Source organism: Hippichthys cyanospilos, chromosome 17 (genome assembly GCF_059441005.1).
Source record: "Hippichthys cyanospilos isolate Australia breed blue-spotted pipefish chromosome 17, RoL_Hcya_1.0, whole genome shotgun sequence".
In the NCBI taxonomy this organism is placed as follows: Eukaryota; Metazoa; Chordata; class Actinopteri; order Syngnathiformes; family Syngnathidae; genus Hippichthys; species Hippichthys cyanospilos.
The window spans coordinates 15,643,453-15,669,607 of NC_142385.1; the positions used below are offsets into that span (position 1 = coordinate 15,643,453).

At 44.8% G+C, this 26,155-nt stretch overlaps 3 protein-coding genes across 12 annotated transcripts in view; all 3 read left to right on the top strand.

The window, feature by feature from the left end:
- The window catches only part of LOC148409951 (neurexin-1a-like), a 68,705-nt gene extending 63,916 nt beyond the window's left edge, over positions 1-4,789 (top strand). For all 9 annotated transcript variants that reach the window (XM_088438483.1, XM_088438492.1, XM_088438488.1 and 6 more), the window contains 2 exons: positions 187-265; positions 1,146-4,789. In XM_088438483.1, coding sequence (XP_088294609.1) covers positions 187-265; positions 1,146-1,447 — 381 coding nt within the window. In that variant the 3' untranslated portion in view covers positions 1,448-4,789. The remainder of the gene's footprint in view (positions 1-186; positions 266-1,145) is intronic.
- Positions 4,790-4,947: 158 nt separating this feature from the next.
- On the top strand, positions 4,948-13,933 carry fshr (follicle stimulating hormone receptor). Its single transcript, XM_088438493.1, is given in 16 exon segments — positions 4,948-6,473; positions 6,559-6,807; positions 7,858-7,929; positions 8,027-8,101; positions 8,661-8,735; positions 9,137-9,211; positions 9,569-9,643; positions 9,729-9,809; positions 9,899-9,967; positions 10,036-10,110; positions 10,826-11,011; positions 11,181-11,398; positions 11,750-11,931; positions 12,454-12,645; positions 13,084-13,503; positions 13,506-13,933. Coding segments are annotated over 15 exon segments (2,157 nt in total). The 5' UTR covers positions 4,948-6,473; positions 6,559-6,658; the 3' UTR covers positions 13,719-13,933.
- A 1,210-nt stretch (positions 13,934-15,143) lies between these two features.
- On the top strand, positions 15,144-25,280 carry LOC148409953 (F-box only protein 11-like). Of its 2 annotated transcripts, none has more exons than XM_088439215.1 (22): positions 15,144-15,467; positions 16,412-16,584; positions 16,660-16,741; positions 16,828-16,972; positions 17,044-17,173; positions 17,847-17,930; positions 18,002-18,134; positions 19,085-19,191; positions 19,349-19,460; positions 19,536-19,642; positions 19,711-19,848; positions 20,652-20,869; positions 21,025-21,205; positions 21,304-21,426; positions 21,809-21,894; positions 22,214-22,290; positions 22,358-22,501; positions 22,580-22,690; positions 22,748-22,855; positions 23,211-23,319; positions 23,401-23,499; positions 24,068-25,280. In XM_088439215.1, the coding sequence occupies exons 1-22, from the start codon at positions 15,380-15,382 to the stop codon at positions 24,195-24,197; spliced, it is 2,685 nt and encodes an 894-aa protein (XP_088295341.1). In that variant the 5' UTR covers positions 15,144-15,379; the 3' UTR covers positions 24,198-25,280. The 2 variants fall into 2 exon arrangements, with proteins under 2 accessions (XP_088295341.1, XP_088295342.1); XM_088439216.1 differs by having other exon boundaries at positions 16,831-16,972.
- The last annotated feature ends 875 nt before the right edge of the window (positions 25,281-26,155 follow it).

Sequence of the window (26,155 nt, forward strand, 5' to 3'; positions counted from 1 at the left end):
GCTAAACATAGCTTTAACATGCGGAAATGGATATTGTTGGAAACCAAAGATATACATAATTATACTTGTAGATAGTTTTATGAATAGCATAGTTTTAGTTGATATTATATTTTTTATGGGGGGGGGCATTGCTTTCTGCAGCAAAATCAAGATTGCATCTAACGCTGCTCTCCCTTCTCTCAACAGTCAGCGGACGACATCCTGGTGGCGTCGGCCGAATGCCCGAGCGACGACGAAGACATCGACCCGTGTGATCCCAGCTCAGGTGAGCCCCTCCCATCAACCCCCCCCCCCCCCCCCCCCCCAGCTCGTTCTCCTGCATGTCTAAGCTGTTCCGCACACATCTTTTTTTTTCTGCAATGAATTATTCACAGGCTTCTTTTCCTGGTTTGTGCCTGCAAGCGTTAGCTAACACCTCGCCCGCCCGCGCGCCTCGCTTCCTCTCGTCCTCCCGCCTCGTTTATGCGCGCCGCTCCTCCCTCCTTCTTTCCTGTCGTTTTCACCCCGAGAGGATTTGCATGCAAATGATTTTTCCTTTTATGCGCTGGCACGCAGCGGGGGCACATTTTGTTAGCTGTTCTGTGGACGTGCCAGATTAGTTAGGACCTCAAATTGGCAGGCGTGGCATCCATAAAGCTCATGTTTGCTCCAATTAGCCGCCGCGCCTCCAATAGAAACGGCTGAGAACTCTTTCACAGTCGGCCCAGTCAAAATTCTTCTTTCGCTTTATTTCAATTCCGTTTTATTCACTATAAAAAATGTAAACATGGACTTGGAAGCTTATAACAACACACCTCCCCTGAAAACCTTTTCAAGACGTCGTGCCCTGTCGGACGTCTTTTTAGAACAGGACAAACTGCCTGTAAATCTGCCGTTATCTGTGAATTCACGGCTAGTTATAATCATTGAGGAAGCTTAAAAAAGACTTACTGACGCTAACTTTATATGGCGCCCGTCGCCAGTGATTAGCGGCAGCTTTGATGTGACACGGTTGCCGTTCCCACCGATCACTTTTAAGAACCTCTGCGGGCCCGGGGAGAACACGCAAACTCCACACAGGAACGCCGACGCGATCCCACGCGCCGGTAAAGCGGTAGACGTAAACGGGTGGGCGCTTCTGACCTCCTTTGCGGGTTCCCCGACAGCGCGGCCCCCCCTCCCCGAGGTGAAGGTGTTCCCGGGCCCGTCGGAGGTGGTGCGCGAGAGCAGCAGCACCACGGGCATGGTGGTGGGCATCGTGGCGGCGGCGGCCCTGTGCATCCTCATCCTGCTCTACGCCATGTACAAGTACCGCAACCGCGACGAGGGCTCGTACCACGTGGACGAGAGCCGCAACTACATCAGCAACTCGGCCGCGCAGCCCAACGGCAGCGCCAAGGACAAGCCGCTGGGCATCACCAAGATCTCCAAGAACAAGAAGAACAAGGACAAGGAGTATTATGTTTAACCTTATATATACGCACACTATATATACAGTATATATATATTCCAAAAAAACTTAAGGCTCAATGTACATAAATAGGTATATTCTTCCCAATGCGCGCACACACACACTCACACACACACACACACACGCAAGCACAAAGATGTCCAAAAGGAGCAGAGGCGAGGACCAGTCTCCTTGCGCCGACCATTCCGGAAGGAGACGAAAAAGCATGAAAAAGCAGCCCAGGAAAGAGGCGTCGCCCCAAAATGTCACCCGTCCATTTTTCGGACCTTTTTTTTTGTGTCGCGCGCAGGAGCCCGTTCCCGGATGACTTTTGGCCCGGACTCGGGAGGAGAAGAAGAAACCGAGGAGAACGCCGGATAAATCCCCATCATCGGGACTTTGCTGACCTTGGCGAACGATCGTTCGCGTTTGACGATTTTCCGAGCGGGTCGGGGAGGAAAAATGGCGCCTGACGCGGGATCATCACCGCCCGTAATATTTCAGAGACACCTGATAATCCCGAAAGGGAGGCCCCCTTTATCGGTATGTGTGTACTCCACCTATCTTGGCCCCACGCCGGGATCGCAGTCTACAGTGCTCCCTCGTTTTAACTTCGGAAAAATACGCGCTATTCGTCAAATCCGCAAATTAGAGCTTATGTTTTTGGTGTCTTATTTTTCGTTTTGATACCGTCTACTGTTTTTCAATTTACATTCTATATTTTTGGGAGTGTGAGGGAGAGGATTTTTTGTTCATAATAGAGATTTTTTCATTAACAATATATTTTTTTATTAGGAATGCTTTTTCATTTTTCATTATTTTCCCCTTAGGTTTTTTTCATTATCATAATGTTTAGATTTTTTTCATTTAGAGTATATTTTTTTATTTTAATAGATTTTTTGTTTAAAGTGTGTATTTTTTATTACATTTTTTTTCATTTTCTAATTTATTATGCCACATGTCTTTTCCGTTTACAGTATTTTTTGTTTCAAGTGAGCTTTAATTATATTTTATTATTATAAATACCTTTTTGTTTTTAATAATTTTCTTTACTTTTTAATTATGTATCTGTTTTTTCGTTGACAGTATTTTTGTGTCATATACATACAGCATATAGTTAAAATTATGTGGGTTTTTTTTTCTTTTTTTGCAAGTGCATTTTCATTCAGGCTTTTTTCACTTATGACGCATTTTTATTACAGTTTTTTTTTTTTTTTACAGTTTTATTATAGTATTTTAGGTCAATTTTTTCATTCACGTTTATAGTATTAAAACAAAGGCCAAAACTTACGTAACTTGAGAATTGAAAACAAATCTGCGTTCATCCATGTTCTCCTTGCGTTTGCTTTTTCAATGTTTTCCTGTAAAATGAATAAATAAATTAATAAATTAATAAATATATCTTCTGTAAATGCAAACTTAATTTGAATAATCAAGACGTGGAACAAAATTCTTCTTTAACTAATTAGGACACAACGTGCGTTTATGCTGTCAGAAAAAAAAAAACGCATGAAAAAAATCAGCAAAACAGTGAAAGGTGAAGAGCGTTACAGCGAGGGAACACTGTATTTGGCACTGAGCGTCCTCATTACATCTTCCCTTCCTATGGTATTCCTTCAAAAGAGCACATTTTTTTTCCCCTTTAAGGACATACGGGAGAAAATGTGCGCGCGTGAGTAACGGGAACCCCGAAAAACCGCAAAGACGATCTGAAAAATCGCAAGGCGATCGGAGCCCTTTCAAGTATCTTCCCAACAAGCAGACGAGCGACGGGACGGGAAATCAGGGTGCGGTTGAAAAAAAAAAAAAAAAAAAAAAAGCCGCCGGATGTTTTGTTTTTGACGGAAAACGTGACATCACATGCTACCTACACTCTCAACATGCCGGACGAAGACCTGCACTTTCTTACAAAGACCATACTGATGATGATGATGATGATGAAGACAAAGGACGTCGTGGCTCTCTGGGGAGTTGTTTGTCATTGCACGTGAAATTGTGGATTTGTACCGCAGAAAGGCGGCGGAGACACCGCCGCCATCTTAGATTCTAAGCGCGGAAGAGACAAAACGTCCTCCACGGACCCTGTGGAGAAAACTTGGGTTGACGCCATTGGCTCTCGCCTTCGTTTTGTCTTTTTTTTTTTTTTTTCAATTGTGACCATCATCCCCCAAATCCTGAACGCGATGTCCAGTGGTACCTTGACTTACGAATTTCGCGATGGCGCTCAAATCGAGAGCGCCCGGAATATATTCATACAAGCGGCTAGCTAAGCAGCAGCTAGCTAACAAGCTAACAGGCTTCTGGGGGGAGCTTTGGATCGAGCAACGGGCGCTGGGTCCGTTCTTGGGGGTCACTTAAATAATCCTATCGTAGTAGCATCCTGGGAAGACTCATTGTCAAAGCTTGGCTGTAGCTAGCTAGCATGCTAGCTAAGCACATGGTGTTATGCTCCAAATAGGCCTGCTAATGCACAAATTGAAACGGTTGAAAACTTGCACAAGTACAGACGTGAATCAGGGTCAGTCAAGGGGAAAAAAACCAGGGGTTCAAACTTCTGTCTCAGAATTCTAAGAATTTCGAGTCCCAATGTTGACTTGAAAGTCAAAATTCTGACTGAAAATTTGACTTTCAAGTCAAAATTCTGACATTAGAACTGCTACCAAAAAGTGAGCGTTCTGATGATAGAGTTATGATAGAGTAAAGTTAGAATCGTGACTATAAAATCAGGATTCAGAGAATAGTCACACTTCTGAGACAAAAATGAGAATCCCGCCACCCTGGCGCCGTTCATCCATACGCGGGAAAAAAAAAAACGGAAAATGTGAGCACAAAACGAGACACTCGTAACATAGCCGACATGAAGGGACGGCGGGCCGACGTTTGGACGTTGACTCTCGCCCTCTAGTGGCGGGATGTCCGAAGCACAATCTTCCGTCGACGCAAAGCAACTTTTTGAAATTGAGCCGCTCGTAAGTCAAGGGGCCGCTCGTAAGTCAAGGTGTCGCTGTCCGCCCACACGTGTATGGGTGCCATAACTTTTTGCCACTTTTCCAGTTCTTCCATGCGATGCATGCCGGCAACGAAAAACAAACGTGTGCGTGCGTGAGACCAGCGTAGTGTCCGACCTGTTTTTTTTTCCCGCCCTTTTTCCGGCTTGTGGGCGGCGTCCACCCCGAGCGCCCCGCCGTAGCTTGTCCCATCGACCATGCTATGATTTTCTACATGTGTACACTTTTTCTACAGTATTTTGCGTTGATTTTTATTGTTACGGTTCTTTGATGAACATAAAAGTGGAAGTTTATTATGGGAAAAAAAAATAGTTTTGAAGATTAATGAGTAAATAAAATATTACCCAAGTGAGCCGGCCGCTCTTTGTGTGGTGGAGAAGTTACAAGATTTTTTTTTTTTTTCGTCTCGGCTCGAAGACGCCATCTGCGGCGTCCTTGACCGCAAGCAGCTGGGTCACAGGAAAAAAAAAAGGCCTTGTGGTTGCTGATTTAGAATTGTGATCGGTAAAAAAGAAAACAGCCTAATAGTTGCATTGAATGTGAAAAAACAAAAACAAAGGTGGTATCCAAACTATGGCCCGGGGGCCATTTGCGGCCCGCCATCTACATTTTTGCGGCCCGCGGCATGTGCTTAAAAATACATTTTGACATGCCCCACAATGCTATTATATTATATGCCGATTACTCTTGTAGCTAAAGTATTGTATTACTCTAGTATTTATTCCCCCAAAATAATTGATTACTTTAGTACATAATTACCCGGACTAATTGATTTTTTTAATACTTTGGTACGTAAAATATTCACGACAGTACTTTCAGTGCCTCAAGTAATTGATTACTGTGGTACTTAATTGACAAATTACTCGAATGGATGTATTTGAATCATGTATTTGGAAAAAAACGTAAAAACAATGTCTTTGGGATTGAATGAGTGAATATGTTCCTGCGCACGTTGACTGGAGTCCGCACTGCAGCTTTTCCATGTGGCATGTGCGTTTTCCCCCGCGTTTTAATGGCCCGCCGTCTGTGCGCGCTGTCCTTGCGAGAAAACAGAACATTTTGTCATCCGCGCGCCAGACTCAACACGCCGTCCTTTGATTGTCCACTTTATTGCTCCAAATCAGACACAAACGGCCGCCAAAATGTCCTCTCTTTTCCAGTGCAGCGACAAAGTTAAACAAAACTAGTCAAATGAATTGAATACAGCTTTTTAGCAACTGCACACTTTTGTTTTCAAATTAAGAGCAAAATCATTGGAACACAAAGCAAAATCACGTTCTATATAAATGACGTTTTCTCTGTGTATTAACTACAGATGGGAAAATGAAGCTTCGTGAAGAACTTGTAATATTCTTTTACTCCTGTAGATCGTGCCCTTTATTGTGCAGTATTATGTTGCTCTTTATTGTGCAGTATTGTGTCCATTTTTTGGACACATTTTCCCACATTCTACTCGTAGTATTTTAGCCAAGGGATGGCACACTCCCGTTAGTTTGATAAATGATGTTGAACTTTGATATGATGTCACCATTTGGGTGAAATTTCAGCTCCCTATTGTCTTGTTTCAATGTTTTTCCTTGATATGGAATGCCTCTGATTTAAAGATCAAAGGATTGGACTAAATACTGCACAAAGCATTTATGAAATACTGTACGGGATAAAGACGTGTATCATCCTGCGAAAGTTTTTTTTTTTTTTCTGAGAATGGAGGTTCCTCGCTCTTTGACTTGGAAAATATCATCAAAAAAAGTTGAAATCTCTCTTTTTTTTTTTGCACTTGTATTTTTTCTCAATGTACAACAAACACATGCAAAAAAAAAGAATACATTTCACCAAGTGGTCCCATACGATTGGCTTGTACCCAGTTATTGCCTTTTTCAAATTAAGAGCAAACTAATTGGAATATTATACACACTATTGACCACAATAGGAGTGGACAAGTGAATTTTTTTTACAGGTGAGCTAGAAAAAGATGAAAACGCAAGGTGTCCACAGTCGTGGACACAAATGAAGAAGCTGGCAACGGAGGAGGACATGTGAGTGGGTGATAAGGAGGGAGGGACATCCCGGAGCTTCACCCATCCCCCAAAGAGCAAAAGTTGTTTTTCCTCCTTGTCTCAGCTCTTTCTCAAGACGAGGCGTCTGTGGAAGATGCCCGCGCTGGGTTAGGGGGACCGCAGGAAAAAACCCTTCATAAAACTGGAAGGTGGTCACCTACTCGATGACCATGATGATGATGATGATGGTGGTGACCGTGGTGCTGCTGGTGAAGGTCCACATCAAACCCGCTCTCAGCTTGTGTCACATACTCGACGCGTCCAAGCAAGATTCCGACATGCTCACCTCCGTTTCTTCTGACGCTCGCTGCCTGTGAGTACTATATATATATATATATATATATATATATATATATATATATATATATATATATATATATATATATATATATATATATATATTAGTAGCAGTACATATTACAGTTTTTTTTATAATATTTTTAAGTTTTTGCAATGCTCAGTTTTATTCATTTTTTCAATTTAATTAGTGCATTTGACATTTTGGTGGTTTTCATTAGCATTTTTTGTGTAATTTTTTTAAGGAAATATTAATTACTGAAATTTAGCTTATTTATTTAGTCAAAATATTATTAATTTTGCATTAGTTTTGCTGATGTATTTAGTAATCTTTTATGACATATTGAAGTATTTCTTTTTGGTATTTTTATTGCAATTGCTTTGCAAATGCATTTCCATTTACTGTCGATTTTTTTGGTATCTTTCATAAATTTGAATTTTGCATTTTATTTGTTTGAGTTTTTATTTATTTATTTACTCGCTCATTTATTTATTAAAATTTTGCATTTTATTTGTTTGATATTTTATTTATTTATTTACTTGCTCATTTATTGAATTATTTTTATGTTGTATTTAAAAAGTTTTGCACTTCTTTTTCTTGTATTTTTTCTTTTTCTTGAATTTGTTATTTTATTTCATTTCACTGTCACGAAACGGTGTATCACAAAATGTATCTTGAAAATGTTGTTTACTTTTGCCACCGCTTTGTTTATCTACTGGAGCAAAAGTATTTTATGCTAGCATTTTTGTAGTAAACTTTTGAAAAGGGGGCGTGTTCTTAAAAAAAAAAAAAAAATCACATCTACTGTATGCTCCTAATCTCAAAATACTCTCTCACACACACACACACACACACACACACACACACACACACACACACACACAGTTGTTTGTCCAAGTTGCCCATCTGGCGATGTGTGTGTTCCCTCCAAGGTCAAGGCAGTTCCGTGGCAGGTGTGAGCCAGCCAAAAAAAAAAAAAAAATGTGAAGGACGAACCTCCCTGATTTCACGCAAAACACACGCACAAAAACGGAATATTGAGTGTGTGTGCTTGTGCGTCAACAGAGAGGCGACGAGGACCCAAATCCGAGTGATTGGTCGCCGAGCCTTCGCCGACCTTCAAAATCTCAGGAAAGTGTGAGTGAGAATGTTTCTCATATATATATATATATATATATATATATATATATATATATATATATATAATTTTTTTTTTTTTTGCGCTACCCCGCAGGGACATCGTGGACAACGACTTCCTGGAGCGAGTGGACAGCTACGCGTTTTGCGGCAACAGTCGTCTGGCCGAGATGTAGGTTTTGTTTTCATGGCTTTTTATCAGGAATATTTCGTCTTGCTTGCGGAATGTGACAAACTCAAAAAGCGGGGGACTGGTCGCCCGGCTCCGATCTGACGCGTATGTGTTGTGTAGACCACCGCGCAGCTTTTGGATCTAATGGCATTCTACTTTGTTCCCTGGTTTATGTATCGTTGCAATAACCAAAATTCCACAATTTACCGTAATTTCACAGGATTTCATTCATGTAAATGAGTCAAGGGACAAAGTTGCCGTTCCTACTGATCACTTTTTAACAAATCAGCCTTCCTTGCTGTTTTAGCCACCGAATAATCAAGTTTGATTGCTAATTATGCAAATTATGCGGATGCTTTCAAACTACTATGCAAATGCATAAAAAAAGACTTACCGTAATTCCCCGAAAGTATGGGTTCATCTTTTTTTTTTTTATTTGACACAATTCAAGGAAGATTGATGCGTCAGCCACATAAGTTTTGACGCACAAATTTGTGTTTTATATTGGCTGCATTCTTACTTCATTTACTTATTTAATAATGAATTCATTTTCTTGTAGCTATATCTCAGAAAACTACGCATTGAAGTCGATTGGAGCGTTCGCGTTCGCCGAACTCCCCGAACTCAGAGACCTGTGAGTTATATATATTTAAATTACCGTAACACGTTAGCTACATTTACAGCACAAATTATAAAATTGTAACTCATGAAATCAACGGTATCGACACCATTTTTTAACATGAACGTATAAAATTCCTTCCCGTACTTTAATGCTCATTTTCTGGCAACCAAAAAAAAAGCATTAATTTTTTTAAGGTGTACTGTACTGTGTAAGATCAACAGTAAATAGAGAAAATGTGTTACTGCAAATTAACAATACTTTATATATATATATATATATATATATATATATATATATATATATATATATATATATATATATATATATATATATATATATATATATATATATATATATATATATATATATATTTATATGGTAGCGACTCTGAGTGTGTGCTTGGAGTCTTCCAGGACCATCAGCAAGTCCAAACATTTGACGTCCATCCACAGTGATGCCTTCAAGGACCTCGTCAAGTTGCAACGTCTGTGAGTTGCGCTTCGTTTCCACCTCAAAAGGTGTATGTGTGTTTCACACACACATACATGCATACACAGAGACGTGGGGGATTTCCTATCGTAGCGGGGACATCCCATTGACAAACTGCATTTTAGCCAAACCTCGGTGTATCGTTTACCCAAATCAAAAGTATTTGGGAAAAAGCAAGCCTTGACCCTCGAAAGCAGGTCTGAACTTGTGGGCGCCACCAAAATGTCCTCACAAGTGCAAGAGATCCCAGAAAAGACAGTGAAGCCCGGAATTTGGTCCCCATCGTTAAGCATAAATCAACGGCGCACACACACACACACACACACAAAAGATCTCCGCATTTGGAATCTGTTCAGGACCATCTCCCAGACGGGAATCGCCACGTTGCCCGATTTGTCCAAGATGCGCTCGGCCGCCGACTACTTACTGCTGTAAGCTTGCCCGAACCCCAAAAGTCTCGCGCGGCGCCGTGTGCGTTTTAACACCCTTTTCTCCGCCGGTCCACGCGTCGCCTAGCGACCTGCACGACAACAGCCGCGTGCAGGAGGTGCCCGCCAACGCCTTCAACGGCGTTTGCTCGCGAGCCATCGCGGACATGTGAGATGATTCTTCTCGTTTTTCCCCCCTTTTGGAACGGAGTTTCTCTTTGATTTGAATTGCATTTCTTATTTCTTTTCTATGCGCAGAAGGCTGACGAGGAACGGCATCAAGACGGTGGCGAGGAACGCCTTCAACGGAACCAAGATGCACAGATTGTGAGCGGCGAGCGCGCCGGCTTTTTGGAGGCGTGACGTCAATCCCGATCTGATTTCTGTCACTTGAGGTCGCTGAAAGGCAACCGGCAACTGAGTCGCATCCATCCAAAGGCCTTTCCGGCTTCCGCTGACTTGCTCTCGCTGTAAGCGTCGCGTCATTCGTCCCACTCCACACTTACCTGCTACCTTGGCTCACAAGCTTGCCCCCCCCCCCCACCCACATGTCAAAAAAACTGAAAAACAAAACATTTCATTAATGTTTTTACTCTAACGACTCAATTTTCACTTTGTACAATAGTTTGTATTTGTTTTGCTCAAGTCATGTCAGTTTGCCACATATGCTAACGTGCTAGCATATTTGTTTTCTTATATCACGTCAGGTTATGCTTTTGTGCTACTTATGCTAGTAGGGTAGCATATTTGTTTGCCTGTCACATCAGTTTACGCTAGCGTGCTACTTATGCTACCGTGCGAGTATATTCGTTTGTCTCTTCCGTTTATGCTATCGCTCTACTTATGCAAGTGTGCTAGGATATTTTCCCGTCATGTCAGTTTATGCAAGCTTGTTCCTTATGCTAACGTGCTAGCATATTTTTAGCCCAGGTCACCTCAGCATTAACCGGTGTGCCAATTATGCTAACATATTTGTTTGTTAGTTCAGTTTGTGCAAGCATGCTACTTATGTGGACATGCTAGGATGCTACTTATACTAATATGCTAGCTTAATTGTTTCCCCGCGTCAGATCAGTTTATGCTAGCATTCTACCCATGCTAACATGCTAGTGAAGAAATTCGAGCACTTGCGGGTCAAGGTACGACACTATTTTCTTACAATTCACATCTCCTCCACGCTTTTAGCGACATCTCGCAAACGGCGCTGAGCTCGCTGCCGGACGCCATCTTGGGCAACCTCCACACTCTGATCGCCGAATCGGCGGTACGCCTGAAGGAATTTCCTCCTCGGCGAGCCTTCGCCAGGCTGCTGAAGGCCCGCGTCACCTACCCGTCGCACTGCTGCATCTTACGATCCGTGTACAAGAAAAGGTGTCTTTCTTGGCATTTTTTTTTTTTTTTTGAGGCAGTGAAGTATCTACCGGGAAAAGAATTGCGGATCAAAGCTTCTATTTTGGTTTGTTGAATCGTATCCATATCTTTCCATAACAATTGCTATTTGCGCGGCCTTCGCTGTTTTGCTATTTGCATCCGCTTTTAGTCCGCCGCATTCTCTGTGCTCGCACCCGGAGGCCCGCAACGAATCCACTTTCTTCTTGGACCACTGCTTGGGCTGGTACAACGCCAGCTGCAGCCCGGCCCCAGACGACTTCAACCCCTGCGAGGACATCATGCAAGGGGCCCCGCTGCGGGCCCTCATCTGGGTGGCGTCCGTGCTGGCTCTCCTCGGGAACGCCGTGGTTCTGCTCGTCCTGTTGGGTAACTTCCACCACTAGATGGCGTCTTGCAAGGGAGTCACCAATAGATGTGGCTTAACCCTCTCAAACCTGCAAAAAAGATTTTTTTTTTCTGATTTTTACTGCCCTCACACATAAGAACAAAGTGCAAAAAGATTGTATTTTTCTTACTGTATGCTCTGTGGCCGTAAAGTGTCGTATAAACCTAACCAGGGGTCACCAACATGGTGCCATATTACACTTGATTTTTATCTTTACGACTCCTACTAATCTGCATAAACTGTAAAAGGTCAACTTTGCTCTCAATTTGAAAATGTACTACGCATTCCTGTCAGAGCATTCAAAAGCATGGATTCCGTCGTGCGCGTTCCAGGCAGCGCGTCCAAGCTGACGGTGCCGCGCTTCCTCATGTGCCACCTGGCCTTCGCCGACCTGTGCATGGGCGTGTACCTGCTGGTCATCGCCGCCATGGACGCGCTGACCCGAGGGCACTACCACAACCACGCCATCGACTGGCAGACGGGCCTGGGATGCGGGGCCGCCGGCTTCTTCACGGTACGTATTCGGGCCTTGACAAATCACACTACCACTCGGAAATAAACATTTTTTTGGAGCTCCACCTAGTGGATGCATAACGCATCCGCAGCCGCTATTGTAGCTTCTATTCTATGTGCCTTATAATGCGGTGCGCCATATAAATGAAATCAGTTTTAAAATAGGTCATTCATTGAAGGTGCCAGTACTACATTGAGGCCACTATGTAGCTTCTATTCTATGCGCCTTAGAATGTGGTGCACCCTTTATATGAAACCACTTTTAAAATAGGTGCATGTGATATTTTTAACACTATATTTTTAAAACCCTTTTTGAACACAGCCATTGATTCACATATTTTCAAAACACACATTTGCTTAATCGGTGTTTGCCCCTAGTGGCTCGTAAAAAAAACTACAGATATGCCCCACTGGAATACTAAACCACAGGGCTCAAATAATGAGGAAAATGTTGTGGCATATAGTCCCAAATTTATTGTATGTCTTGCATTTTTTTTTTCTTTTTAACGACTGTCACGGGAAGGTGTTTGCCTGCGAGCTGTCGGTGTTCACGCTGACGGCCATCACGCTGGAGCGCTGGCACACCATCACGCACGCCCTGCGTCTGGACCGCAAGTTCCGCCTGAGGCACGCCTGCGCCGTCATGACCGTCGGCTGGATCTTCTCGTGCCTCGCCGCCGCCATGCCCACTCTGGGCGTCAGCAGCTATAGCAAGGTGAGACGCACACGCGGCGGGCACTTCATTAGGTACACCCGTGCTCACTAATAACAAAATAACAAAATAAACAAAATAAAGCAGTCGTAAAGCAAGGCGATGCCAGGTGGGGCGCGGATGACTCCAGGGAAAAGGAAGAAGGAAGGAATTTATTTTATTTCTATTTTTTTGTTTATTGATCGCAAATTGGAGTTGTATCTGATTTTTTTTCCCTTCGTTTTCCCGAAGAATTCCAATGAATGTATTGCCTGATTTTCATTATTGGTGGACTGGCAAATATTTGGTACATGCTGTATTTAAAATTGTGCTTTTGTTTGGAGGTTGAAATTTTAAAGAGGACATTTTAAAGATTCTTCTTCACATTTTGTAGCAAATTTATTTGGAATTTAAAAAAAACAAGTTTCAGTCGGCGTCCCTAATGAAGCGTCCTCCCCGCAGGTGAGCATCTGCCTGCCGATGGACGTGGAATCGGTGTGGTCTCAGGTGTACTTGGTGTCTCTGATGCTGCTCAACATGGCCGCCTTCGCCTGCGTGTGCGCCTGCTACCTCAGCATCTACCTGGCGGTGCGACACCCGTCGGGCGCGCCGGCCCGGCCCGACACCCGCGTGGCGCAGAGGATGGCGCAGCGCATGGCCGTGCTGGTCTTCATCGACTTCCTGTGCATGGCGCCCGTGTCCTTCTTCGCCGTGTCGGCGGCGCTCAAGCGCCCGCTCATCACCGTGTCGGACGTCAAGCTGCTCCTGGTGCTTTTCTATCCCATCAACTCGTGCGCCAATCCTTTCCTCTATGCCTTCTTCACGCGCGCCTTTCGACGCGACTTGGTCCTGATGGCGGCGCGCTTGGGCCTGTGCAAGGCTACCGCGCCCACGGGTACTCGCGCCAGCAGCCGGCAAACGTGTGCTTGACGGCGGTGGGGACGGATGAACTCCAGAACGTTATGTTGACTCCCAAAATGGACAACAGACTTCCAAGTATTCACCGTTGCATTATTCTGGACATATACAGTACTGGTGGGCCCATAATGGCTGACGACATGGCTAACTTGTCACTAGGTGGAGCAACAACATGCTAATTCAACTTTTTATGCCACTTTTTTTACATCTTGTAGGAGAAGAAGAAAAAAGAAAACCAAAAAAAAAGCAACCAAAAATAGTCAGTACAAGGCCAGGTTCAAGGGATAGTGTTGAAGTTAGTGCCCTCTACTGGTGAACTGATGCAATGCAACTGCAATGCGTCTGAGAAACCAAAACTTTGGGAGTCTATGCTAGTGATGAAAAAATGAAGACCCGTGAACACTTTTTTTGCTCCTCTATATAGCACTCTTGTTTTAAAAATGCAATTAGAATTGAATGCACTTCCATTGCAGCGCAATCGAGAGAAGTAATATATGTATTATAATATATAGATAGATGGAGGGAGGGAGGGAGGGAGGGAGGGATGGATGGATGGATAGATAGATAGATAGATAGATAGATAGATAGATAGATAGATAGATAGATAGATAGATAGATAGATAGATAGATAGATAGATAGATAGATAGATAGATAGATAGATAGATAGATAGATAGATAGATAGATAGATAGATACTGTATATTCAATCCAGCAATGTCTACAAATGACCACCAGATAGCAGTATTGCTCTTCCCGATGTGGTAAACGCGCAAATGGCTAAATGTCGTCGCCAAGTGGTTAAATGGAGTACGACAAATCTGCATTTTGATCGATATAATGCAGTATTAAAAAATAGAAAAAACAAGCCCTCAAATAATGAACGAGAAAAATAATTATGCAGGACCTTCATTTCGTGATTATTTGACCTAAAATTGACAGTTTTATTGACGTTATTTCGCTGCGTCATTACTGATCGATGACGTCAGGATTAGCTTTAGTTTTGGAGGAGTTATTTAATAAAACGTTCATTCTTTGTTTGTTTGTTTGTGTTTACCTGCGAATGTGTTTTAATGATTTATAAAAACAAAACATGTGCCCGGAATATACCCAAATTCTGTTTTATTTTTTTTATTGGCATATAGTCTCCACATTTCACATTAACAATTTCTTTGTCAATAAAACAAAACAAAGAAAAATACCAAAAAACAAACAATCAGACATTCCAGTTAATTACAACATCAATACATACCGGAAATTAAATGATCGATCAGAAATCAGGATTGTGACGCAGTATGCTATCGCGAAGATAAATGTTACACTAACAAACGCTGCGTCATTAGTCAATTTGAAAGAAAGCAAATGAAAGTTTAATGTTCCCTCTGGAAAATTAAATGAAATTAAAAAAATAAGCTTGTGTACTCTTTTTTTTTTTTTTTATTATTCGTCAACGTTAGTAGCTTGTGAACGCAAACAGAAAAGCGAGAAGAAGTCTCTGTTAGGACTCGCCCGATTGGTCGACGGGTGAGAAGAGTATGGAAGCTGGTCCTTGATTGGCCGGAGAAGACATGGCTCTTGTTTTTTTCTCGCGATTGTTTCCCCGTGTGAGTTAATGGCTCCTCCTGCTACAGACGGAGACGGAGCTGGCTCGAGCGGCGTTACGGGGGGGGAAGCAGGAACACGGTGGAGAAAAGCGGCCAATAACACCCCAAATACCAGCGGCTTCCCTGTCGCAGTTGGCTCGCTGTAACCGGAGAGAGGCTGCCCGGGCTCAGGGTTAAATTTAGACGCGGCTCGGCTCGAGGACAGCTCTGTGTTTGGGAACCAGCGACCAACTCCCCAGATGAACTCCGTCAGAGCCACCAACCGGAGACCCAGACGAGTGTCGAGGCCGCGCCCGGTGCAGCCCGAGCGGAACAACGGGGACAGAGGTAAGCCGAGGCTCGAGGGCCGCGTCGAGCGGAACGGCGAGTTCGTCACTCCCCGCCCGGCGTTAGCGCTCAGGCACACGCCCGGCCAGAGTAAGAAACGCCGAGGCTTGGCTATTTGTAGCCTAGGCCAGGCCGCGCTTTGTTTGGCTTGATTGTAAGCGCGGCTAGGCTACGAGCTAGCGGAAGGTTGGGGGGGTTGTCTCCGCTTCTGGTTAATGCGCATCGAGCCAGACGGCCCGACGTTTCGCGGCCGACGTCGGCAAGGCCGATCTCGGGGAAGAAAGGGGCTTGTCCTTTCCGGACGCCCTCGCCATGGTTATGTCCCCCCCGGTCGCTGTCTCGCTCGCCGCATTCCCAGCTGTCACTAACGATTCCGAGGGTGTAAATCTGCGGCGTCCCGCAGCACTGCCATCTTTGGGGTGGAACAAAAACATTAAGCGGCCGTCATTCGGGCGACGGCGCTCGGCGTACACTGCGCCAAAACGGCCGCGCGGACGCGGGGATCTGCGCCTTTGCTGCCGTTTGCCTCGCGTTGCATTTTGTGCGGCGGTTGGAGGACTTTCTCGCCCGCTTTGCTCGCTTCCTTCCTTGCCGTGCGCGCTAGCCGTCGCGGCTAGCCTGCATTTGTTTACACCGCGGATTTGCCTGCTACGCACTTGGCTTTTGGAGCCTTCTAGCCCGGCGTCCCGTCTGTCGCCCCTGTTCGAATGTGCGCCCGTTTTTTGCTGGACGGCCGCACTGCTCACGCAGCAGCAAAAATCAAGGTGTTCGTTATGGACCCTATGACAACATTATCAATCACGACCAACCTTTGTCTGCCTCGCCACAGGCATGGCTAAAACGCTCTTTTTTGTCGTTATTAAACACTGCAGTATTTCTGCACTGCACCTTTTGTTCCACCCAATATATGCTGCCCACTATAAATATATTGATGATGTGTGCAGATGAGGAGGCTCCCGCAGCAGCCGCAGCAGAGATGGCGATTGAGGAGTCCGGTCCAGGAGCTCAGAACAGTCCCTACCAACTCAGACGAAAGACGCTGCTCCCTAAGAGGAGCGCCGCAGCCGCCGCTACCGCCACCGCTTCCTCCGCCTGCCCCAGCAAGGGCCTGATGGAGGTTTGATCGTATTTGTCGCAGCGTACGTGCGTATGTGCATCTCAGTGCGGTGAACCGGACAGTACTTCTCTGCAGGGAGCGTCCACGTCCTCCACGGAAGCCTTCGGCCATCGGGCCAAGCGGGCGCGGGTGTCAGGCAAGAGCCATGACTTGCCAGGTTTGTTTTCTTTTATATTTTATTTCTTATCCAATATTTTATTTATGACGTTTGCCATCTGACATGTTGCTCTGGTCCGTTTTCAGCAGCGCCAGCAGAACAATATCTCCAGCAGAAGCTCCCCGATGAGGTGGTCCTGAAGATCTTCTCCTACTTGCTGGAGCAGGACCTTTGCCGGGCGGCGTGCGTCTGCAAGCGCTTCAGCCAGCTCGCCAACGACCCCATACTATGGTCGGTGGATACCCCGGCGGCTCGCTTTATTGTTTCAATGCGGGAGAACTGATATCTGGGATTATTTCCAGGAAGCGTCTGTACATGGAGGTGTTTGAGTACACGCGGCCCATGATGCACCCCGAGCCAGGACGCTTCTACCAAGTCAGCCCCGAGGAACACGAACACCCCAACCCCTGGAAAGAAAGCTTTCAGCAGCTGGTAACTTGTTGTTTTTCTCCCCGACCATGGTGAATTACAACGTCTTTAGGAGCCCTTGTCAGTTTGCGCTGAGGCAGCGAGCGCCGACAAACTAAAGCGATGATCATTGCAGTACGAAAAATGCTAAGACTAATGACAACAATTTGTCTCGGATTTGACGCTTTTGCAAGTAGGGTGTTACTTGTTTTCACGCTGAGGCCTCTCATTCGCTCGCTGTGCTAAAAGGGACTACAAGAATGCTTTGTAACTGTTCTGTAGTGTTGAATAAGACAGCTCGTAAACAGGTTTGCGGACTTACATTTTCTTGTGCACCGGTAAGTCACCCGATCAAACATTCAATACTGACACTAAATTGTACGTGTTGTGTCATTTTAAAGCAGCGGTTCTCAGTTGAGAGAACATGAAGGGATTTAAGGGGGTACGCCATATTTGAACAGGGTATTTGCAGGTATCAGCAAATTTACTGTCAAGCTATTTAATACCGTGACAGGAACATTACAATTTTCATTTCCAATTAAGAACATATTACCGTTATTCCCCAAAGTTCCATCCCAACACAACTTTGTAGCATTTTGAACGTGCGAAATTGTAGTTTGGTTGGGCCTCATCACTTTGCGCGCAGTGGGTTTTTCCACTCATCTTTTACTTACAAGCGTGTGTTGTTGCTTTTCAGTACAAAGGCGCCCACGTCAAGCCGGGCTTCGCCGAGCACTTCTACAGCAACCCGGGCAGGTACAAGGGCAGAGAAAACATGCTGGTGAGTCAAGCGTCTCCTTTTCGGTGTCTTTAGCTAGCTTCCCAATACTACTGACCGATCCCCCTGTTTAGTACTACGACACCATCGAAGATGCGCTAGGCGGGGTGCAGGAGGCCCACTTCGAGGGCCTCATTTTTGTCCACTCGGGCATCTACACGGATGAGTGGATATACATCGAGTCTCCTATTACCATGATTGGCGCCGGTATGTACTTCTGTCATGTATTCATCATTTCTTTTTGTTTTGTTTGTTGGCGCCAAAATGACAAAGCGAAACGCAAAACGGAAAGACTCGCAAGGAGGACGTAGCAGACGCCAACATGCGGAATAACCGTGTCGAAAACTAACCCGACTGATTCCAGGCTTCTGATGTCATTCGATAGGCCACGCCCCCATTCCCCTAAAAGGCAAATGTCAACATAGAAATTCACAAGCGTGCCCGCGTCTGTCTTTTAGCCATACTTTGACTTGTTTTTTTAAAGTTCTACTGTGTTTTGCCTTAGAGTTCTCCCATTTATGATACACTCCTATTTTCATCCGTGCGAGTGTTTTTTTTTCAGTGGTTTTGTAAAAAAAAAAAAAAAAATCAGTTATGTACTCTTTGTGCTAACGAGCGCAGATCATGTTTGAATCTTGTTTTTTTTTTTTTATGAACTCTGGAACTTTTATTTCTTGTCACATATTTAGTTAAATCTATTGTTTCGTGTGGCGGACAATTGCACCACTTATGACAATGCTGTATAAAATCTGTATAAAAGTTATCAAGATAAAAGCATGCAGCTTTTCTGCAGATAAGTCACTTGATTAAGGTTCAATTTAGTTGCTTCGTCTTCCAATACGAGAAGAAACCAGTAATGTTACAACATTAATTAACCCTTTAAGCGCCAGAGTTGCAGAAATGCACCGAGCAACATTGACAAAGTATCTCTCATCAAATAGTGATATAAAAATACTTGGGGTTAAAAAGCATTACATTATATTTGCTGTCTGCAGAAATGTTTGGCGTACCCCCATTTGAGAACCACTGGTTTCAAATGTAACCAAACAATTGTGTATTTTGTGCTGCTGGAACTGGATTTTCATTTCAATGGGAGGATGTTCAAATTCCTAGCCGGTGAAGATGCCGATGTAACCGTGCCCCCTCGTTGTCCTCAGCGCCCGGTAAAGTGGCGGACAAGGTGGTGATCGAGAACACCCGGGATTCCACGTTCGTCTTCATGGAGGGCTCGGAGGATGCTTACGTCGGTTACATGACCATAAAGGTGAGATGCGGATGACCGCTTTTTTTTTTTTTTGTCTAATCCTGCTTTGGAATGCACTTTCTTATTGATTCAAATTATTTGCGGTTATCCTCACTATATGCAAAGGGATGGGGGCCACTTTTTAAGGAGCGACTTTAACGTTCAGCTTCCTCCTCAGTTTAACCCCGATGACAAATCGGCACAGCACCACAACGCGCACCACTGCCTGGAGATCACCGTCAACTGCAGTCCCAACATCGACCATTGCATCATACGCTCCACGTGCACAGGTGAGCCCCCCACGCCCGCCCGCCCGCTCTCGACGTTGCCGTCTTAACCGCGCCGCCATCTGCCGTTTGTTTCAGTGGGTTCGGCCGTGTGCGTGAGCGGCCAGGGGGCGTGCCCCACCATCAAGCACTGTAACATCAGCGACTGCGAAAACGTGGGCCTGTACATCACGGATCACGCGCAGGTGAGAGGGAAAAAAAAATGATCTTCAAAAACGGGCGAGTGCCAATCGGCACGTACGCGTCCTTTCAGGGCATTTACGAAGACAACGAGATTAGCAACAACGCACTGGCGGGAATTTGGGTAAAGAATCACGGGAACCCCATCATCAGACGCAACCACATCCACCACGGGAGAGACGTCGGCGTCTTCACGTTCGATCACGGCATGGTGAGCAAATCGAAGCGCGCGCTTTTTCTTTTGACGATTTTACACCCACACTTTTATTTTCACTTCGTTTTCACGCCGTCGCTTTCGAGACGTTCATTGACAGCTCACAATATGGGAAATCTCAAACTTATCACGCGAAAGATATCATATATATGGAACGGATTTTTCGTTGCTTTCACAGGTAAAAGTCTGTCCGCAACGTGCCCTTCTTAACTCTTAACAACATGTCTGCAGAGTGAGGAGCGAGTCTTAAGTATTGCCCACTTAAGTGATTTGCTTGCTATATTTAGACAATTTTCCAACCTGTGACTTGATTAGCTCGGCTTTGGAAAGCCTCACCGGCGAACACTAGAAACACTAAAAGCCGTGGTTCCCAACATTTTTTTCAATGACGTACCCTCTTTTTCAACCAACCAGCACAAAGCATTTTTGAATGAGGGGGGAAACAAAAAAAAATGAAAGTGCATTCCCATCCATGTCCGATGTATTGAACTGTTTTTAATCAGTAGCTCCAGAAGAAGATGGCATAACCTCATCTGTTTTATTGCCAAAGAATTGTCACACACTATTTATGTGAAACTCAACCAAATCAAAGCATACAGCAAATTAGTAATTACAACACAGCAATAAGTCACTTCATGTTCCAATTCCTTTGCTCTAATTTTGAAAAGAAAAACAGATTGGCTGATACCTGTAGAAACCCCGTTAAATATTCAAGTTTCTTCATGTCCTCCTATTTGCGAAGCGCTGATCTTAAGGGCCACTTTAAAAACCAAATACACAAATTGCGCGTGCGCTTTCAGGGCTACTTTGAGAACTGCAACATTCACCGGAACCGCATCGCCGGCTTCGAGGTGAAGGCGTACGCCAACCCCACGGTGGTCCGCTGCGAGATCCACCACGGCCAGACGGGGGGCATCTACGTGCACGAGAAGGGCCGGGGGCAGTTTATCGAAAACAAGATATACGCCAACAACTTTGCCGGCGTGTGGATCACATCCAACAGCGACCCCACGATACGGTAAGCCGCATACGTCAAATCACTTTAATTTGCTGTATACATGGTCATATTTTATCGCGCTTTCATAGATGATTGCATTTTTTTGCGTGGGTGTGATCTGAAAATGGATGTGACTTGTCGCCGCGGTAACATTGGCTTTTCCGTCCCCAAAACAGAGGCAACGCCATCTTCAACGGCAACCAGGGAGGCGTGTACATATTTGGCGACGGGCGGGGCTTAATAGAAAGCAACGACATCTACGGTAACGCCCTGGCGGGAATTCAGATCCGGACCAACAGCTGCCCCATCGTGCGCCACAACAAGATCCACGACGGCCAGCACGGCGGCATCTACGTGGTAAATCTGGCTTCTTTTTTTTTTTTTTTTAATTTGTTTTTTAAGTGTCTTTTTTCCCCCCCATTCAACACTAAACATGGCGCTTGCTTGCCCGGCAGCACGAAAAGGGCCAAGGGGTTATCGAGGAGAACGAGGTGTACAGCAACACGCTGGCCGGCGTCTGGGTGACCACGGGGAGCACCCCCGTCCTTCGCAAGAACCGCATCCACAGCGGCAAACAGGTCCCGCCAACCCACCCGCGACTCCACAATTTGCAAATTAAAAAAATATTTGACATCCTGGGTGAAAATCTTACAGCATGGCAGGAGCCAAAAATGTATTTATTGATATATGAAACATGACAGATGAAACCTTTTGCAGTTTAGTGTAGTAGCTAAAGGCTAAAGAAAAGGTTTTGCCAACGTGCAGCTCCACAAAATCGCCACACGGGGGTGCTGTTTCACTTCAACCTGAGTTGTGTTTCACTGGTTTACTGCTGTGCCCGTTTTGTCACGACATCTTGAATTTGTATTTTTTCTTGACTATTCTATGGTGAAAAAAAATGTGTATTTGTCATCAAGATGCACAGCTGATTTAATGTTGTGGCCATTTGCTGTGTTGTAGGTGGGCGTGTATTTCTACGACAACGGTCACGGCGTGCTGGAGGACAACGACATCTACAACCACATGTATTCCGGCGTCCAAATAAGGTAACCTGATGATCATAAGGGGGGCAAAACAGCACATTTGATATTTATTCATTCCTATTACAGAGCATTCTCTCTTTAAAGTACTATAAGTTCTCAAATGTAAGGACACACATTTTTTTTCAATTTTTACAAGTTGTTACGGCTATATTTTCAATAAAAGAAGCGAGCAAACTGACCCGACGTCCGAGTCCACCCTTGTTCACGCGCAGGAGTCGGTGCTAAAACCGAGAGGAAAAAGTATTTACATAGTTAGGTGGAAAATCTCACTGGTTTGTTGATAGGCAGGCGTTTGTAAATGTGATTTGCTTGCGCTCGCCAGGACGGGCAGCAACCCCAAGATCCGGCGCAACAAGATATGGGGAGGACAAAACGGCGGGATTTTGGTCTACAACTCAGGTGAGCGTCGAGCATCGGCACGCGCCCGGGGCGCGCGTCTCACCGCGGCGTCTGTGGCGCGCGCTAGGTCTGGGCTTCATCGAGGACAACGAGATCTTCGACAACGCCATGGCGGGCGTGTGGATCAAAACGGACAGCAACCCCACGCTGCGGCGCAACAAGATCCACGACGGCAGAGACGGCGGCATTTGCATCTTCAACGGAGGCAGAGGTAGCCACGCCCGCCCCCCGCCCTTCTGCCCGCCCTTCCGCCTCCGACGCGGCTAACGGCGCCGCGCGCTTGCCGCAGGCCTGCTGGAGGAGAACGACATCTTCCGCAACGCTCAGGCGGGCGTGCTGATCAGCACCAACAGTCACCCCATCCTGCGCAAGAACCGCATCTTCGACGGCTTCGCCGCAGGTAGCCGCGGCGGTCGGCGGGCGTCGCCGGAAGGCGCTCACGCCCCCTTCCCTCCAGGTATCGAGATCACCAACCACGCCACCGCCACGCTGGAGGGCAACCAGATCTTCAACAACCGCTTCGGCGGACTTTTTCTGGCCTCGGGCGTCAACGTCACCATGAAAGGTACCGAGCCGCGTTTGCGTGAGTCAAAATGTTGAGGTTCTGTTTTGGATTTCAGCAAAAAATACAAAAAAAAGGGTTAAAATGTAAGGTTTTTTTCCCCCCATTTTGTCCAAAACACTTTTTTTTCGTACAAAGTTACTATTTTCATCCAATAACAAACATTAAAAATACAGTCACTTAATGTCTTTCATGTTTTTTTATGGTTTTCTCCAAACACACAAAATTTCATTAACTCATTCAATGCCAGTTATATCAAAAATGAATTAAGGCGCAAATTATTTTAAAAAATTTTTGTTTTCCGCCCTTGAATGAATTTTTTTGGCTGTAAATAAAAATCTGAAGTTGCGTTTGTCAGACAACAAGATCAACAACAACCAGGACGCCATCGAGAAAGCGGTGAGTCGCGGCCAGTGCCTCTACAAGATCTCCAGCTACACCAGCTACCCCATGCACGACTTCTACCGGTGAGCGCGCCCGCCCCGCCCGCCCGCCGCCGCGCCCCCGCCGTGACCCCCCCCCCCCCCCCCAACCCCCTTCCCCCGCAGGTGTCACACGTGCAACACCACGGACAGGAACGCCATCTGCGTCAACTGCATCAAGAAGTGCCACCAAGGCCACGACGTGGAGTTTATACGCCACGACCGGTAAGCGCCTTCCTTACCGACGGCCGCCGGGGGGCGCCGCTTAGACCGCTTTCACTGCTATTTTTTTCTTAACCTCACTGAACGGATTTTCTTCAAGCGCCTCATTTCTTCAAAAACTGAATTATTTCTTTATTTGTTTGACTTTATTGATATTATTTGGAAGTGTCAAGCATTGAAGTTTATATACCGCTTTTTAAAAAAAAAAAAGGCCAAGATGTAGATGCGTCTAATCCTGATTAATAATTGCGCTTCTTATTTTGGACATAACAGTGAAGCCCTACTTGCTAGTCAATCTTTTCTTCTAAGTAAAGGGTGTCAAACCTAGGGCCCGTGGGTCAGTTCTGGGCCGCAAATCCGGCCCGTGAGATTTTTTTTTTTTTTTTTTTTGTATATCAACATAAAAGAAGGTTTTAGCCTAGAGCATCCCTATCAAACATACGGCCCGCGGGCCTTTTCTGGCCCCCGAATGGTTTTAATCTGCCAAGAAGTTTTTCCTCTTTCAACAAACGAAAAAGTTGAAATGTTTCGACAGCATGGCAATTTTGACCGCGTCCGTCCACTCGCTCAGGTTCTTCTGCGACTGCGGCGCCGGCACCCTGTCCAACCCGTGCACGCTGGCGGGCGAGCCCACGCACGACACGGACACGCTGTACGACTCGGCGCCGCCCATCGAGTCCAACACGCTGCAGCATAATTGAAAAAGAAGGTGAAGCCGACCCGCCGGCGGCAAATTTCTCACGCGTGGAAGGCGTGGCACGCGCAAGCCCCTCCCCCTCCCAAGGTGAGGAACTCCAGGCGAAGCTCCACCAGGGGGAGGCGGAGGAAAGACTTGGAACACGAGCGATTCCTCGCGCGCGCGTGCGCTTACGTGTTTTTTGCGTGCGTGTGGAGCACTTCTGCTTTTTTTTTTTAAGAAAACAAAAAAAGGAGAGAAAAAAACAAGACATTTTGATCAATGGATTTTATTTCAACGCTTTACCATGTAGTTTTGTATTTCAGAGCAAAAAAAAAAAAAAGCTGACTGTATTTGAATGTCTTTTATTTGATGATATCTATTGAAATTCTTATTTGTTTTCGTTAGCACCCCGTCCCCGTGGAAATGGTTGCAGATGCTCCCTGGTGAGCCAGTCTTGAAACTTCTTTCTGTGAAAGAGAATCTTGTTGAAACACTACGAGAACCCTCTCTGCGTTTGGGCTTGATTGGCGGCGGGCCGGGCCCCGCCCCCCCACCCGGCCCACTCTTGTACAAATGTGTGTGTGTGTGTGTCTGAGTTTGTGTGTACAGTTTGATGCAGTCAGTGTTGTGTGGAGAGGGTTCTAATGGGATGCGTTGGAGCTTTTTTTTTTTTTTTTTTATACTGGAGCCCCAAGGGTTGATCTGCAGCCCCCCCCCCTTTGCCCCCCCCCAATGTATTGTGGTGACTGTGGCTCTTCATGCAGCCTGAAATGTATGCATGTGCCAGAACATTTAGACTTAATATATTGTGAAGTATTCAATAACCATTATGTAGATGCTAGTTGGAATAAAAAGAAAAAAAGGGGGGTACACTTTTTTTTCCCCTTTCTCTGGAAGGCAAGAAAAAGACAACAGGAAACAGGCCATTTTTTAAAAAAATAAACTTTATTAGATCTGAGGCTTATTCTGGATTGTATTGCGGGGCGCTTGCGGCCGAGTGGGGTTTTCATGGTCCTTTGGCAGGGGTGGCAAACTCAGTTTTTTTCATTTTAGTTTCTAAAAACACTCTTTTCAAAAGTAAAAAATAAAGTTTTAAAAAGTTGAAGGCAACTCATAAGTTTTTTGTACAAAAAAAACGACAATTTATTAAGGTTTTTTTTTTATCTTTTCACCTTCACATTAAAAACGACCGTGTATATTAAGGCTTTCGTTTGGTAAAACCGAACATGTATCGTAAGGCATTTTTTTCGCAAAACAACCCCCATGTTTAGTAAGGTGTTTTTCATTTCACAAAAAATTGACCACGTAAAGTACAACTTTTTTGATCTGACCATGTGTAGCAGTTTATCAGCAGATGACTTGATAACATTCACCCAAGGTGGATTCCAACTTTGGTCTTGTGCGTGAAATGTGAAAAAGTTTTAACCACTTGCCTACCACAGACTGAGCATCAAGCCTAATTTGTAACATTTTGTATGGAATGTGGCATTGTGAAAACACTGCTTTTGTACACATTTTTTGTGAAGAAAAAACACCCTAATATATGGTTGTTTTTTACGAAAAAAAAAGGCCTTATTATACGTGTTTGTTTTTTGTGGAAAGAAAAAAAAGCTTTACTAAACATGGTCGCTTTTTGCAAAAATAAAGCCTTATGGAGTAAATAAAAAAAATAAAGCCATGGTCGTTTTTGCGAAAAAAAAAAAGCCTTACTACAGACTGTCGTTTTTGCCTTATTATAATACATGATCGTTTTTTTTTTTTGAGAAAAAACACCCAACTATACATGGTCTTTTTTTATGAAAAAAATGCTTACTATATACATGGCATGTTTTTTTTTGCGTAAAAATGCCTTACTATACATGGTTGTTTTTCGCAAAAAAAAAAGGCTTACCATACATGTTTTTTTTTTTTGCGTAATAATGCCTTACTATACATGGTTGTTTTTTGCAAAAAAAAAAAAAGTCTTACCATACATGGTTG

Bases quoted from the DNA above. Each gene is read 5' to 3' on its own strand.
- LOC148409953 (XM_088439215.1), top strand. From the start codon at position 15,380: ATGAACTCCGTCAGAGCCACCAACCGGAGACCCAGACGAGTGTCGAGG. The intron at 19,849-20,651 runs GTGAGCAAATCG...GTGCGCTTTCAG, and splicing joins TCACGTTCGATCACGGCATG to GGCTACTTTGAGAACTGCAA. The intron at 23,500-24,067 runs GTAAGCGCCTTC...CCACTCGCTCAG, and splicing joins GAGTTTATACGCCACGACCG to GTTCTTCTGCGACTGCGGCG.